Here is a 10,821-nt window from a genome sequence, read left to right as displayed (position 1 = left end):
ACTCCAAATGATACCGCAGGCTTATTTGATCCCAAATAGGACATGTTCAACCACCATTGAATGATGCCCATTGCCTCCACTGTTCCTCTTGATGGGCCAGCACCAGCTTTGTGGAGTCTGCAAGAAGAACTATGGACTCTTTGGGGCTGATTATGAAAGGGATCCAATGGTTTTTGTTGACATATAGGATTCCACCAAGGTGAGTTGTAACTCCAGATACAAGTCCATTCCCAAGGTGATGGAGTCCTTTGTATGTAGGAAGATGTTTGTATGTAGCCAGGTGTGCATTTCCTTGAGAAGCACTTCCAGCAAGAAGTTGGCACTCAAGTGGGGATATGTCAGGACATGCCCTGCCCGACCCTCGCTCCGCTCCCCTGCTCCACACCACTTCCCTCTTCCTTTCTCCTTTCCCCCTTTCTTCCTTTCTTTCTTTCTTTCTTTCTTTCTTTCTTTCTTTCTCACATGGACCACCTTTCCCGCTGCTCAATGTATCACCGGCATGCATGCCCATTTCCCCTCCTGTATCTCACTGTTCCTATATCACCGCTGTAGGCGGGATAATCGCCCATGCACAGACTCGGCTCAGATACCTGATTCTACAATTAGGAAACGACTTTCATTCACGTGACGACTCGGTACAAATTTGGTATCTAAAAATAGTCCTAATTCATACGATTCTGACGATACCAAGAACATCCCAATCGGTGGAGATTTGACAGAGTTCCGTGTTGGAGAAGTTAGGCACAGCAGGTCACGGGTATGTGCGGGCGTGGGAATCTCAAGCGGCAACCCAGAATTCCAGCCTCACTCGTTCCCGCAGCGTCTAATAAATTGGTAAAAATGCTCATTGGCTGCGGGAGAGTTATCTCCAGCTACATTTCCAATTTCGGCTCTTAATTCCGTAAATCCATTGGGAAGTCGCTTATTTTCATATATTCTCATATTTTGCCATCATTTCAGATATTGATTGATATTCTTTTATTGTTACTGTTACCTTTTTTTATTATTTCGCCTAATAAGGTATCCAGGTGCCATATGGTACCAATATTCCCCATCTATTGTTTCTAAAAATAATTATTAGATATAATCCTGTACATACCGGGTTTTTGAAAAGAAGTTCTCCCCTCCCCCAATTTTCTCTAAGGTGCTAGGACACGCTAGAGAGGGTGTGAGTGTGTGGAATTCCAACAGTAGGAATAAGGGCAGTGATCTAGCTCACAACGAGTGAGTAGTGGACACTGAGCCCGGACCTTGCGGAAATCCCGGAGAACCCACTGTGGAGTTAAGGATCGAGAGAATAGCAAGTTTAGTCAAGAAAGTAGGATTTTGGACAGTACAGTAATATAAGTACTATAAGTACTATCAGTGCACCAGTGCACAGGTGCACGCACTGAAGGAGCGTCTATATATCTAAGAGGGTACTTCAGGTGGGGTGCTTATAGGTTCATATTATAGTGATCCCGTGATGAGCAATAGGTGAAAAAAATCGAACCCCTCTGGAAACAAAAGCCTCGCAAGCTCGGCCAATCACCGACTCTATTTCCGAACGGCTCCGTTGTTAACACCGCTTAAATCCGCGACCAGAAGGCCTGGGACCAGTGTATCGCGCAGGAACGAGTGCAGCTTGGGCTCAAGTATTCAGTCGGAGGCGTTAGAATGGAGGGCTTCATCCTACTGCTCTTTTTAACTGCATTCATTCCCGTCACACGCGCCATCAACTGGCCTCCCTTGAGTGCATTCATCGCTCCTCCTGGTGTTCCATTACTCGCCCAGGAGTATGACGGCTTTGAGCTCCGCTGGAAGCGGTTAGTTTTTCGACCAGCTGAATTCCGGAAAGAAGGCATCCTCTTCGCTTTCCTGATACTCTACTTGATCAACTACTTTATTGGAAAACGCACCAATAGTAACAGAGCTTATGCTTGGATTAATGCACACACTGCTTTATATGCCTCACAATTTAGCACACCTTTTTCTGCTAACGAAGTAGTCGCTGACGGACCAACGGACTTATTTGGATTTTCCACTGGACGCCGAAGTGTTCATTATCTCCATGTACGTAGTTCCATTGTGCGCCTGGAAAATCCACAAGTCTACCCTGAATGATTAGACGGTATTCACCCTCAAACCCCGTCATGACCTCTTCCAACTTGCTTATTCATTCATTCGCGGCCTTATCGAACTTGACTTTGAGCCCAAAGACGATATTACGCTTGACTTCAAGCTCCGGTATGATGCGGCAAAAGGGCCTGGGTTTGTTTGGGCTGCGGTGAATAAGAACCACCTTAAGAAACTTCGAGAGGACCGCTGGGACTTGGTATGAGGTTCATCCCCCGAATCTCCACCTCACTCTGATTCCATAGACCCCAGGGTGTCTTTACGAAAACAACGGATGCGATTCGTGTCCACCCGACAGTGCAAATCATGACCGAAACAGCAGACATTAACCAGTCGGTTCTCACATCTGGAGCTGTTCCATCTCTGCTGGAGTCCTTGAAGAACGCCGATGCACTACAAGATTTCAAATCCTTAATTGTCCGTCCTTCACACTCAACCCTATCCAATCCCATACTTATCGCTTTACAGGTCACAGACCAACTACCTTTCAAACCGGACACATACGATGCGAAACAACCTCTGCCGTCCCTCTTGACCCGCGTGCGACATGTTCAATTGACGTTCAAGGCCCCTCCCACGTCTCGGGTTACGGCAGCAGACCCTATCATCCGAGCTGCATTTGAACTCGTTGATGCCCTTGGACAGCTCTATGGAGCCATCGCACTTCCTCCAAACCATCCAGCTCGCTCCGCCGTGTTACAAGCAGAAACGTACAAGAAACTCCGAAACACCCGCAAAGAGTGGGATGAACGGCTCGAGAAAGAGCGCACAGCAGAGAAACTCGCTGAGTTGGAAGAAAACAAGCGTGCTGAAAAGAAACGTCTCGAAGACGCCCGCATATCCAAACTAAGTGCGACTGAACAACAAAGGGTACAACAAAGGTCTTCCCCACTTTTTAGAATGTGCGTTTGGCTGATTCAACTCTTGTCACTGCTTAGCTTCTCGAAAAGGAAAGGAAGCGGGCGTTGAGGAGAACCGCCGGAAAGACGACTGTCAAGAAATAATAGCACATGCCCACTGATACATCATTTCCCTTTATCTGGAGGGTCGGTCGGCTGCGCGGCGCAACGGATTTTAATCCTCAGGATCACACGGTCTCCAGATACAAATCTGTATCAAGTTATAATACTTCACAAAAACAATGTTGACTCTAGAACGGAGATGTGAAACGGTGGGAAACGAATGTGAATGCGATCCTGGGCGGTTATGTGGGGACTAGAGCCTGGCCTCGATGCGTGCATTGTTCACGTCCGCTTGAGTGATAATAGGCCTTGAGGAATCCCGTCCGTCAGGATAAGGGCCATTCCATTTGTATTCTGGACCTATGGCACCGGTTCCGACGCATCGCGCGTCAGCGAAACTTTTCCCGCCCGACGTGCGTTCCACACGATGGATCGAGGCAACTCACCAAGCCACCAACCTATTGATTCAATTGCATCTTGACCGAACCATGCTTGAGTCATCCCACCATCAGGCCTGGTGGCCGTGATGAGAGGAACGCCAAAAATTCCATACTTGGCAACGATTTCTTGTGCATCTGATATTAACCCTTTTTTGTTCTCTCGAATCTGCGACTTTTCAATGATCTCCCTAAGCCTCGTGCGTGTGAATGGAAACGGTGTGAGGCAATCAAAAAATGAAGGAGTGCTGTAGACTGATTGAACGCTGAAGAACTCGAGCTACGCAAGCGGAGTTTCAGGTAGGCGAATAGGACTCATGGGCTTTTGCTGGTGGACTCACGAAAAGCAATCGTGTACATTCATACAGAGTCTTCTGTGATTCTTCCCTATACACCACTCTCATAAAGCGCATCACATTCAAAGAACTGATGTCGTGGGATGACCAGGAGGAGACCGGATGTCGACTGTGGTCATCTATCACTAAACAATTCAAAAGCTCGAGTTAACACGCTGTCGCGCGTACCTCCCAAACGGTCGGACAACGTGTGAACATCCTGGAGCTGAATGAGGCACATATTTGTTACTGGTGGCCCGTGCATAAGCATAGTGCAATCTCGCATACCAAGTACGGAGCATGAGCCGTTGCCTTCAAAGGCGGTGGGTTTCCCGTGATCTGGATTATACTCCCTGCAAGAGAAAGTGGCGTCCTCATTGGGAAGCGGCAACAAAGCTAGGCCTCAGAGTAACATGGAGCGCACCAGTAAAAATCTGCGCATGGCGGTTGTATGTCAAAAGCAGGTAGCTAGAAGCGATCTCCATCACGTACAGGGAAAAGCTCAATCGACAGATTCCAGGCTTTTTGATACCTTTAGCGTTGAGGTGTCAGCAAGAAGACGCAGGGGACCAGGCTCAGGAGGTACAGGTACCGAAATAGAGTCGTCATGGCAAGCAATGAATATGTTGAAGAGATATCATAATATAACACCACTTTGGCCACTTGAGCAGGAGCCATGGTCAAAGGGGACTCCAGAATGGAGAGGTGAATAATCGCGCTTTATATGCTTGACACGAGCCCTATTGTGCCATCAGTGATTAATATGAGTTCATGGAGATCGAGCATATGACTGCTGGATTACGGCTCATGATACCGCCCGGGGCTAATACGCTGTGTGCCCTCACGCGCGGCACCATGATTTTGGCCACAGTTTGTCATCATTCTAGAACCATCCTTACGAGTAACAACAGTCAAGCTGTACTATAGGAACCCCCATAGCACCTGTAGAGAATGATGATCTTTACCTCGGCAACACGGTGTGTATCCTCGTTTGCACAAGACACCATATCATTTATGGGAAAGTGTGGACAAATGAGATCCAATATATCGGGTGGCAATCGCGAAACCACTTTGCTGAGCATTGCCAGAAAGCACGTGGAAATGCCTCAAATAGTGGGCGCGGCTAATCAAGGCCATGGCAGCATGACATTTTGCACGGGCCAGGTGCCGGACCTGAAACATGCATGGATGCGAAAAACGAGCTTCGAAACCCGGGAACATGCGTGCATGCATGGTCCTCGGTATACACGAAGATCATTATATATTATCAAGATCGCTGTCAATTTCACCATTTCCACCGCGGAACTACACAATGGCGCAGAACTTCAGTTCAATTCTGCATTTTCAGCCATAAAAAGACCCCAAACATTGGTCCACGAGTCCGCAGTCCGAAGTGTATGACTCGGCGAGATATGATGTTCTGCAACTGCAAAAGCAGGGTCGGAAATAAAATCATGTGTGGGAACCTGGCTTCATTTCCTGAGAAAACTGGGCCACATAAAGGGTACAACAGAGTTACCTTGTCCACGACGTCTCTTCCTGCTGATCTGGGGAAATGTTAATACTCATGGGAAATAGGTACCGTGATCAGAATGGTCGGCAACCACCGTGGCCACTTTGAGTTGAAGTGAGATCGCGTAGGTAGTTTTACCCAACACACAAGCAAAAACTGCCACTTGATGTGATTCAGCGCCACGGAAACCGGACGCATAGGCTACACAGGATCGGGTTGCCAGCTCAGTCAACGGGGACGGAGGTACACCAACCGGGAACCGAAATAAAAACGAGTCAACTCGAGGTTTTGGTGACCACTTTTAATTTTGGACACGGCCCCGACATATAAGATGAATGTGGAAACTAGCGATGTTCTCGCTCAATCCGCTATGCGTGAACTGAGGAGAAGTAGAAGTAGAGTGATCCAAAAATTCGTGTTTTATAGTCAAGCGCTATGAATGCCCACTGACTTTGGCAGCGAGTATCCCAAGAAAGGAAATAAGAGTAGATCTATACGCCGCAAGACTCAACATCATACAAACGTGAATCACGGTTGGCCTCAGCGTACGCTACGATCCCAAGAATTCTAATAACAATAATGCAAAGACCTGAGATTGACAAGAAAGTTGCAGATTGCCGCCAAGTTGCCAACGGTAAACTTCGGGATTGGATGGACATGTAATTTGAAGGGGAAGTCAAGATAATGGATTGATCATAGTTAATCACTGTACACGTATCATGAATCTTGTACGGGTTTGGTAACGGATGGTTCACAATCCGTTTTCGTTGCGTTATGCAAAGGGACTTCCCATGTAACGTCTGCATCTTCAATACTATCGCTACTTGATTCGTGCCAATCAACTGCCGTTGCTAGCGGTGGATCACGATCGCGAGTTTCGTCATGGTCATTTTCTTCCTCGGTGTCATCAGAAGATAAGGAAGAGGACAACCCCTCTGACAGATTAGGTGCGCCAAATGGGGCCAATCGTGGAAAGGAGGCATTCCTAAGATGCGAAAACAGTTCTCCACCATCTGAGGTGGAAGGAGGGGGATATTGATGTAAGGTGATGACAAGTTGCGACTTCTAGCTATCGACCTCGGGAATGTCTGCGGCGAAGTTCTCCGATTCGTCGCCTTTGCAACGATGCCTGAGAGGTGATGGCTATAGGTCGGTGATGCTCGTCGTCTCCGTAATGATCATCTTGGGAGTCTTCTGCAGTGAAACCATCATGGTGATTCCCATCGGCGGGCTGTTCCACCCCGATTCTACTTCTTCTCTTGAAATATTTTGGAGTTCGTTCCTCATCAAGCTCAGCGCCTGGCCTAACTGGGATCAGGGGGTTGCTAGGGTGGCAGCCTTCGGGCCGCTCTTTCTGTCCGCTGGCGTGCCTGGGTTAACTTCTGGTCTGAAGTCTGGGGTGTTTGTCTCGGGACCAGGAAGTGGAACGCCCACACGACGAGAAATGCCTCGTGTATCCAGCTGGCGAAACGCCAGCCGGCCTCGAAATATCTCTCGTTCAATTCGAAATCGGTTCTCGACCATGTGAAGCTGTGGGCTAGAGTGAGCGACAGGGGAAGATTTGGGAACTGATACAGAAGACTCACCCTGGGCCAAGTCGCAAGCTCCCCTGCGTGTTGCATCCGTTGCATTTCAGTACGCGTTGGGTCACTCAGGATTCGAAGGAAATCCTTTTAAAAATCATTAGGAACCGGTGCAGTCGTCAACGTGGCCCATTCATGTTCACCTTGGCAATGGTTCGTGGACGAATTCTGCAGGTCTAAGCTTAAGCCTACAAAGGAGTTCAGTGAAGAGAAATTGAACGTACGTTACACTGCCATCAAAACGCTGCAGAAAAACGCTTGACCAATCTTGGCCGAGAATCTGGGGCATAAGCTCCAGATCGCGAATTACCTGATTCAGTCCGTACAATTAATCCAACCAGGACAACCATATACAGTTGGGTGCGAAATGCACATACCTTGAAATTTTTGGTCAGCTCGAGCTTCAGGAACTGCTCAGCCGCCGACAAAAGGAATCCTCCTCGCCACCCTTTCCCCTTCCGGTGGGCGACCGGTCGTCCAGGAGAACCCCGAGACGCGAAGAAGAACAGATGAACATGAGGGTTCACTTGAGATACGATGGTATTGTTCACTGCCATGGCATGACTAAGTTGAATGAAAATTCCATGCAGGCGTGAAGAAAACTCATTACCGTTGAAGAGTAAATTCAAGGACTGTATCGGTACATCTACACTGTGGTGCAGCTCTTCAATTTGCGAAATGTCTGGTTCTGGTCATTGCATTTCCTTACCGAAGACTACCATCTTTAAATCTACCACCCCAATTCCACGGGACAACTTGGCCATACTTGGTTTTCTGCATCAAGACGACTGGATCTTTGGGAGAGATTCGACTCTGATCTCGTATGTGAGTTATGAGTCTACTCACTGAGGATGGTAGGAACAGCTGATGAGGCGATTATCGCGGACCAAATAATGCAGTCCGGCGCGGTAAGGTAGTTCAATAGTTTGGTGGGACTAATGGAAGCAGGCCCAGTCAATAGGCATTACAACAACAAGGTCCTTACTCACGAATGACGATCCGACGGAATTACCGAAACGTTGAGCACCTTCCCTGTGCGCTCGTACGCTTCCCGAAATGTCATAGAGCCTCTTGTAAAGAACATAGACTAATATTGACCCATTCCAATGACTGCGATTAGAATAGCCACGAAGAGATCGGAAGAATCGTCAACCTTCCGGGCCCATGCCAGGGTGTCAAACATTGCGCCAGTCTGGAACAACCGAGAAAGCGTGGTGCTGAATGATTCCTCAAAACATGTAATATGATCCGCTAAGCGCGGCCCTGTCATTAGTCGAAGCTCCTCGTCCGTATGGGTGCATGCAAATGCTGACCGGGGAAAGTGGTCAATAAGGCAATAACAGAGGATTAAACCCCTCATACCTGCAGTGAGCCCACCAGCAGAAGTGCCGTTAAATACTCTCGGCATAAGGTCTGTATCAAGGAATGCTTTCAACACACCGAAGTGATCTGAGGAAAGCGACATTCCGATTAATTTCTGCTCGGATATAGCATCATGCCCCTATGACCAGCTTACAGAAACCAAAGGCGCCACCCCCTGAAAAGCAAAGCGCCGAAGAGCCAAAACTTCGGCAAGCATTCCGAAAAAACCTTCTCTTCTCTTCATCGCTCAATTCCCGTGTCGATCTAACGAACGCTAGTGCATCTTCAACTTCCTTGATGTAAGCTCCGGTAAGATACACGTATGAATAGGCGTGAATACTGAATTAATGGCGCCCACACACCTTCGATGGCATCCTTCGTCCCAATAAATGTTTCTGAGTACAACCGAGGGTTCTCAGCACCGGCAAAGTTATCTCGGAGGCAAACCTCCAGAACACCCATTAGTGCACGGACATCATTGTTCTGGCGGTATGTTCTCAACGAACGTCGCACTTTGCGGACCTACGCAATTTGGAAAATAGTCGGGTGTGCTCAAGTAAGAGGAAACGCACTCGGCTCACCAGTGAGTGATCGTAATAAGTGTCTTCATCATTCTAGTCGGCGTCATGGGAATCCCCCTTTATGAATTAGGAATCACGAACAGAATTAAAATGTAGCGACCTTCTTCCACTCATTGAAACCCAAATATTCATCCATCGCGTTTGCAGCTTGCTTCCATTCATCCCATGACCTTGCACTTCGCAAATGAGACCGCAAAACTCCTTTGGGACCTCGCCCTGTAAATTGTGTTATAAGACATCGAATTACATCCAGTTTGCAACGACTTACAAGCTAGTAGCCATTCGAACGCATTCACTATTTGCCTGATCAAAACGTACATCCCAAACTCAATCCCGATGATTGTATTCAGGAGTATCTGTTTTATATGAACTTTAGATCATGCAGTTAGTCCGAATGACATACCAACAATGGCCATCGAAATATTTGGTATAGTTTCTCTTGCTTTACGTGTGGGGCACCTCTCCTTCGCCTATGAGGGATACAACATAAGTAACAACATAGGAGCTGGGGGGGCGGGGACATATTATGCGAACCTTTTCACCTTGGTGTGGATTGGAGCAAAGTCGCTCACTGCTGATACCTTATGGACTCTCGGTTGTTGTGGGGAATTCGCTACTTTGGAACTATGGGATTGTCCAAAGCTCGAGAACGTCTCGACAGGACTTGGGGGGCCACTCTCCTCATCTGGGGTACCTAGGGCGCGGGAAAAGGCTTGGATGTGTTCCTCATTACAAAAATTTTGTGAGAAGAGCCTGTCTATCTTTTCCTCGCGAGAAAGACCATCATGCGGCCAATCTGATACTGGCATCGTTGGGACTGAACAGCCCTTTGGACTTCACACCACATTCATGTGATTGAGGATCATGCACAGCCTCCAATTCAATCCTACCTTTCTCCGACTAGCAACTGACTAGAGCGCTCGATTGACTCTGCAACACACAATATAAAATAATTTACAAGAAAGGAAAGGCCAAAGTGACGTCAAAAATTAGCACCTACAGATGTTGCATACAAGGGGAAGCGCATCATTTCACGAATGAACCGGGTGATGTGCGGAAGGATTTTCAGATGGGAGCAATTGGGACACGAAAGTTTTGACGGATTCATCATCGGCGGGGGATGGGAGGGTCGATAGCCCTCTTGAGTTTTGGCGCTCGTGAATTTTTCAGCAGGGCTTATATTGCAAGTTAAGGTGGAGCAACCCACACTCATCCATCTCGGTGTCGAGAGAAGTTTTGCTGATTTGCCTTCAATTCTTGCCTCAATGCGAAGCTTCCAGTCTGCATCATTGCGCTCTACAGCTGTTAGTTTATACGGCGTACTACCTAGCGGGGTAAAGAGACGTTCAACGACTGGCTTTCAGGCGAAGCTATGACCAGAAATCACGTTTCTTCCGCTGGTTGGGCGGTGCCGGAGACTTCCGCATTGCTGCAACAATTCCCAATGCTAGGCCACCTAAAGTGAATCAGATCTTCATTTAGGACACAGGCAACATTTGACATCAATCTCGTGCTGTCATTGCCTGGACGGATGTGTACACACCTTTCTGGAACCTCTTATTTCGACCTCATGACAAGGGTCTCCACTTGCAAGCCACATTGCCAGCCTCACAGCTGGAGATATGTCTTTCTCTGCGAATCACGAAGCATACAACATCCCTCACTTTCAGAAGGTCACGATCGGAGAACTATTATTACTTGGGCTTCAAGTGGATAGACTGTTCGTACTGGTTGTGGTGGGGTTGTGCACCATCACGACACCATCACGAAACAAATCTGGGAGAGCGGGGAAGACTACCCGGACACTTTCCTTCTTGCTCCATATATGGACGAGAGAGCGAACAACTTCTACAATCAGATTGACCGCATTTGCAGCTCTTTGCCTCAGACTATTGTGTTTCCTGGCTGTCTATCAGCTTTTGGGTCCACCACG

The 10,821-nt window shown here is 47.8% G+C and overlaps 3 protein-coding genes across 3 annotated transcripts; 1 reads left to right on the top strand and 2 right to left on the bottom strand.

Moving 5' to 3' along the window:
• Nucleotides 1–1,656: 1,656 nt before the first annotated feature.
• EI90DRAFT_3248358 (uncharacterized protein) lies at nucleotides 1,657–3,279 on the top strand (the record flags this gene model as incomplete). The annotated part of the gene is made up of 5 exons (XM_039066569.1): nucleotides 1,657–2,052; nucleotides 2,108–2,314; nucleotides 2,368–2,532; nucleotides 2,584–2,985; nucleotides 3,054–3,279. 5 exons carry the CDS (start codon nucleotides 1,657–1,659, stop codon nucleotides 3,117–3,119), a joined length of 1,236 nt encoding a protein of 411 aa, XP_038920922.1. The 3' UTR covers nucleotides 3,120–3,279.
• On the bottom strand, nucleotides 3,187–4,929 carry EI90DRAFT_3040124 (uncharacterized protein). The gene is made up of 7 exons (XM_039058999.1): nucleotides 4,411–4,929; nucleotides 4,138–4,188; nucleotides 4,039–4,075; nucleotides 3,970–3,979; nucleotides 3,856–3,940; nucleotides 3,524–3,794; nucleotides 3,187–3,437 (listed from the first exon to the last, which is right to left on the bottom strand). Exons 1-7 carry the CDS (start codon nucleotides 4,525–4,527, stop codon nucleotides 3,331–3,333), a joined length of 678 nt encoding a protein of 225 aa, XP_038920921.1. The 5' UTR covers nucleotides 4,528–4,929; the 3' UTR covers nucleotides 3,187–3,330.
• A 1,747-nt stretch (nucleotides 4,930–6,676) lies between these two features.
• Nucleotides 6,677–9,697, bottom strand: EI90DRAFT_2908660 (acyl transferase/acyl hydrolase/lysophospholipase; the record flags this gene model as incomplete). The annotated part of the gene is made up of 17 exons (XM_039054340.1): nucleotides 6,677–6,892; nucleotides 6,949–7,032; nucleotides 7,166–7,255; nucleotides 7,323–7,495; nucleotides 7,556–7,596; nucleotides 7,655–7,739; nucleotides 7,792–7,880; nucleotides 7,935–8,032; nucleotides 8,099–8,253; nucleotides 8,308–8,394; nucleotides 8,462–8,611; nucleotides 8,670–8,829; nucleotides 8,889–8,921; nucleotides 8,989–9,104; nucleotides 9,157–9,244; nucleotides 9,292–9,349; nucleotides 9,423–9,697. 17 exons carry the CDS (start codon nucleotides 9,695–9,697, stop codon nucleotides 6,677–6,679), a joined length of 1,998 nt encoding a protein of 665 aa, XP_038920920.1.
• Nucleotides 9,698–10,821: the final 1,124 nt, after the last annotated feature.

The sequence above is a fragment of the Cantharellus anzutake genome, assembly GCF_015039405.1.
Source record: "Cantharellus anzutake strain C23 chromosome Unknown EI90scaffold_7, whole genome shotgun sequence".
Lineage (NCBI taxonomy): Eukaryota > Fungi > Basidiomycota > Agaricomycetes > Cantharellales > Hydnaceae > Cantharellus > Cantharellus anzutake.
Note: the sequence above shows the minus strand (reverse complement) of the source record. Positions and strands in the feature narration are given on the sequence as shown.

Bases quoted from the DNA above. Each gene is read 5' to 3' on its own strand.
- EI90DRAFT_3040124 (XM_039058999.1), bottom strand. From the start codon at position 4,527: ATGGCTCCTGCTCAAGTGGCCAAAGTGGTGTTATATTATGATATCTCT. The intron at 4,189-4,410 runs GTCTTCTTGCTG...AGTATAATCCAG, and splicing joins TCCTGAGCCTGGTCCCCTGC to ATCACGGGAAACCCACCGCC. The intron at 3,795-3,855 runs GTGAGTCCACCA...CCGCTTGCGTAG, and splicing joins AATGTACACGATTGCTTTTC to CTCGAGTTCTTCAGCGTTCA.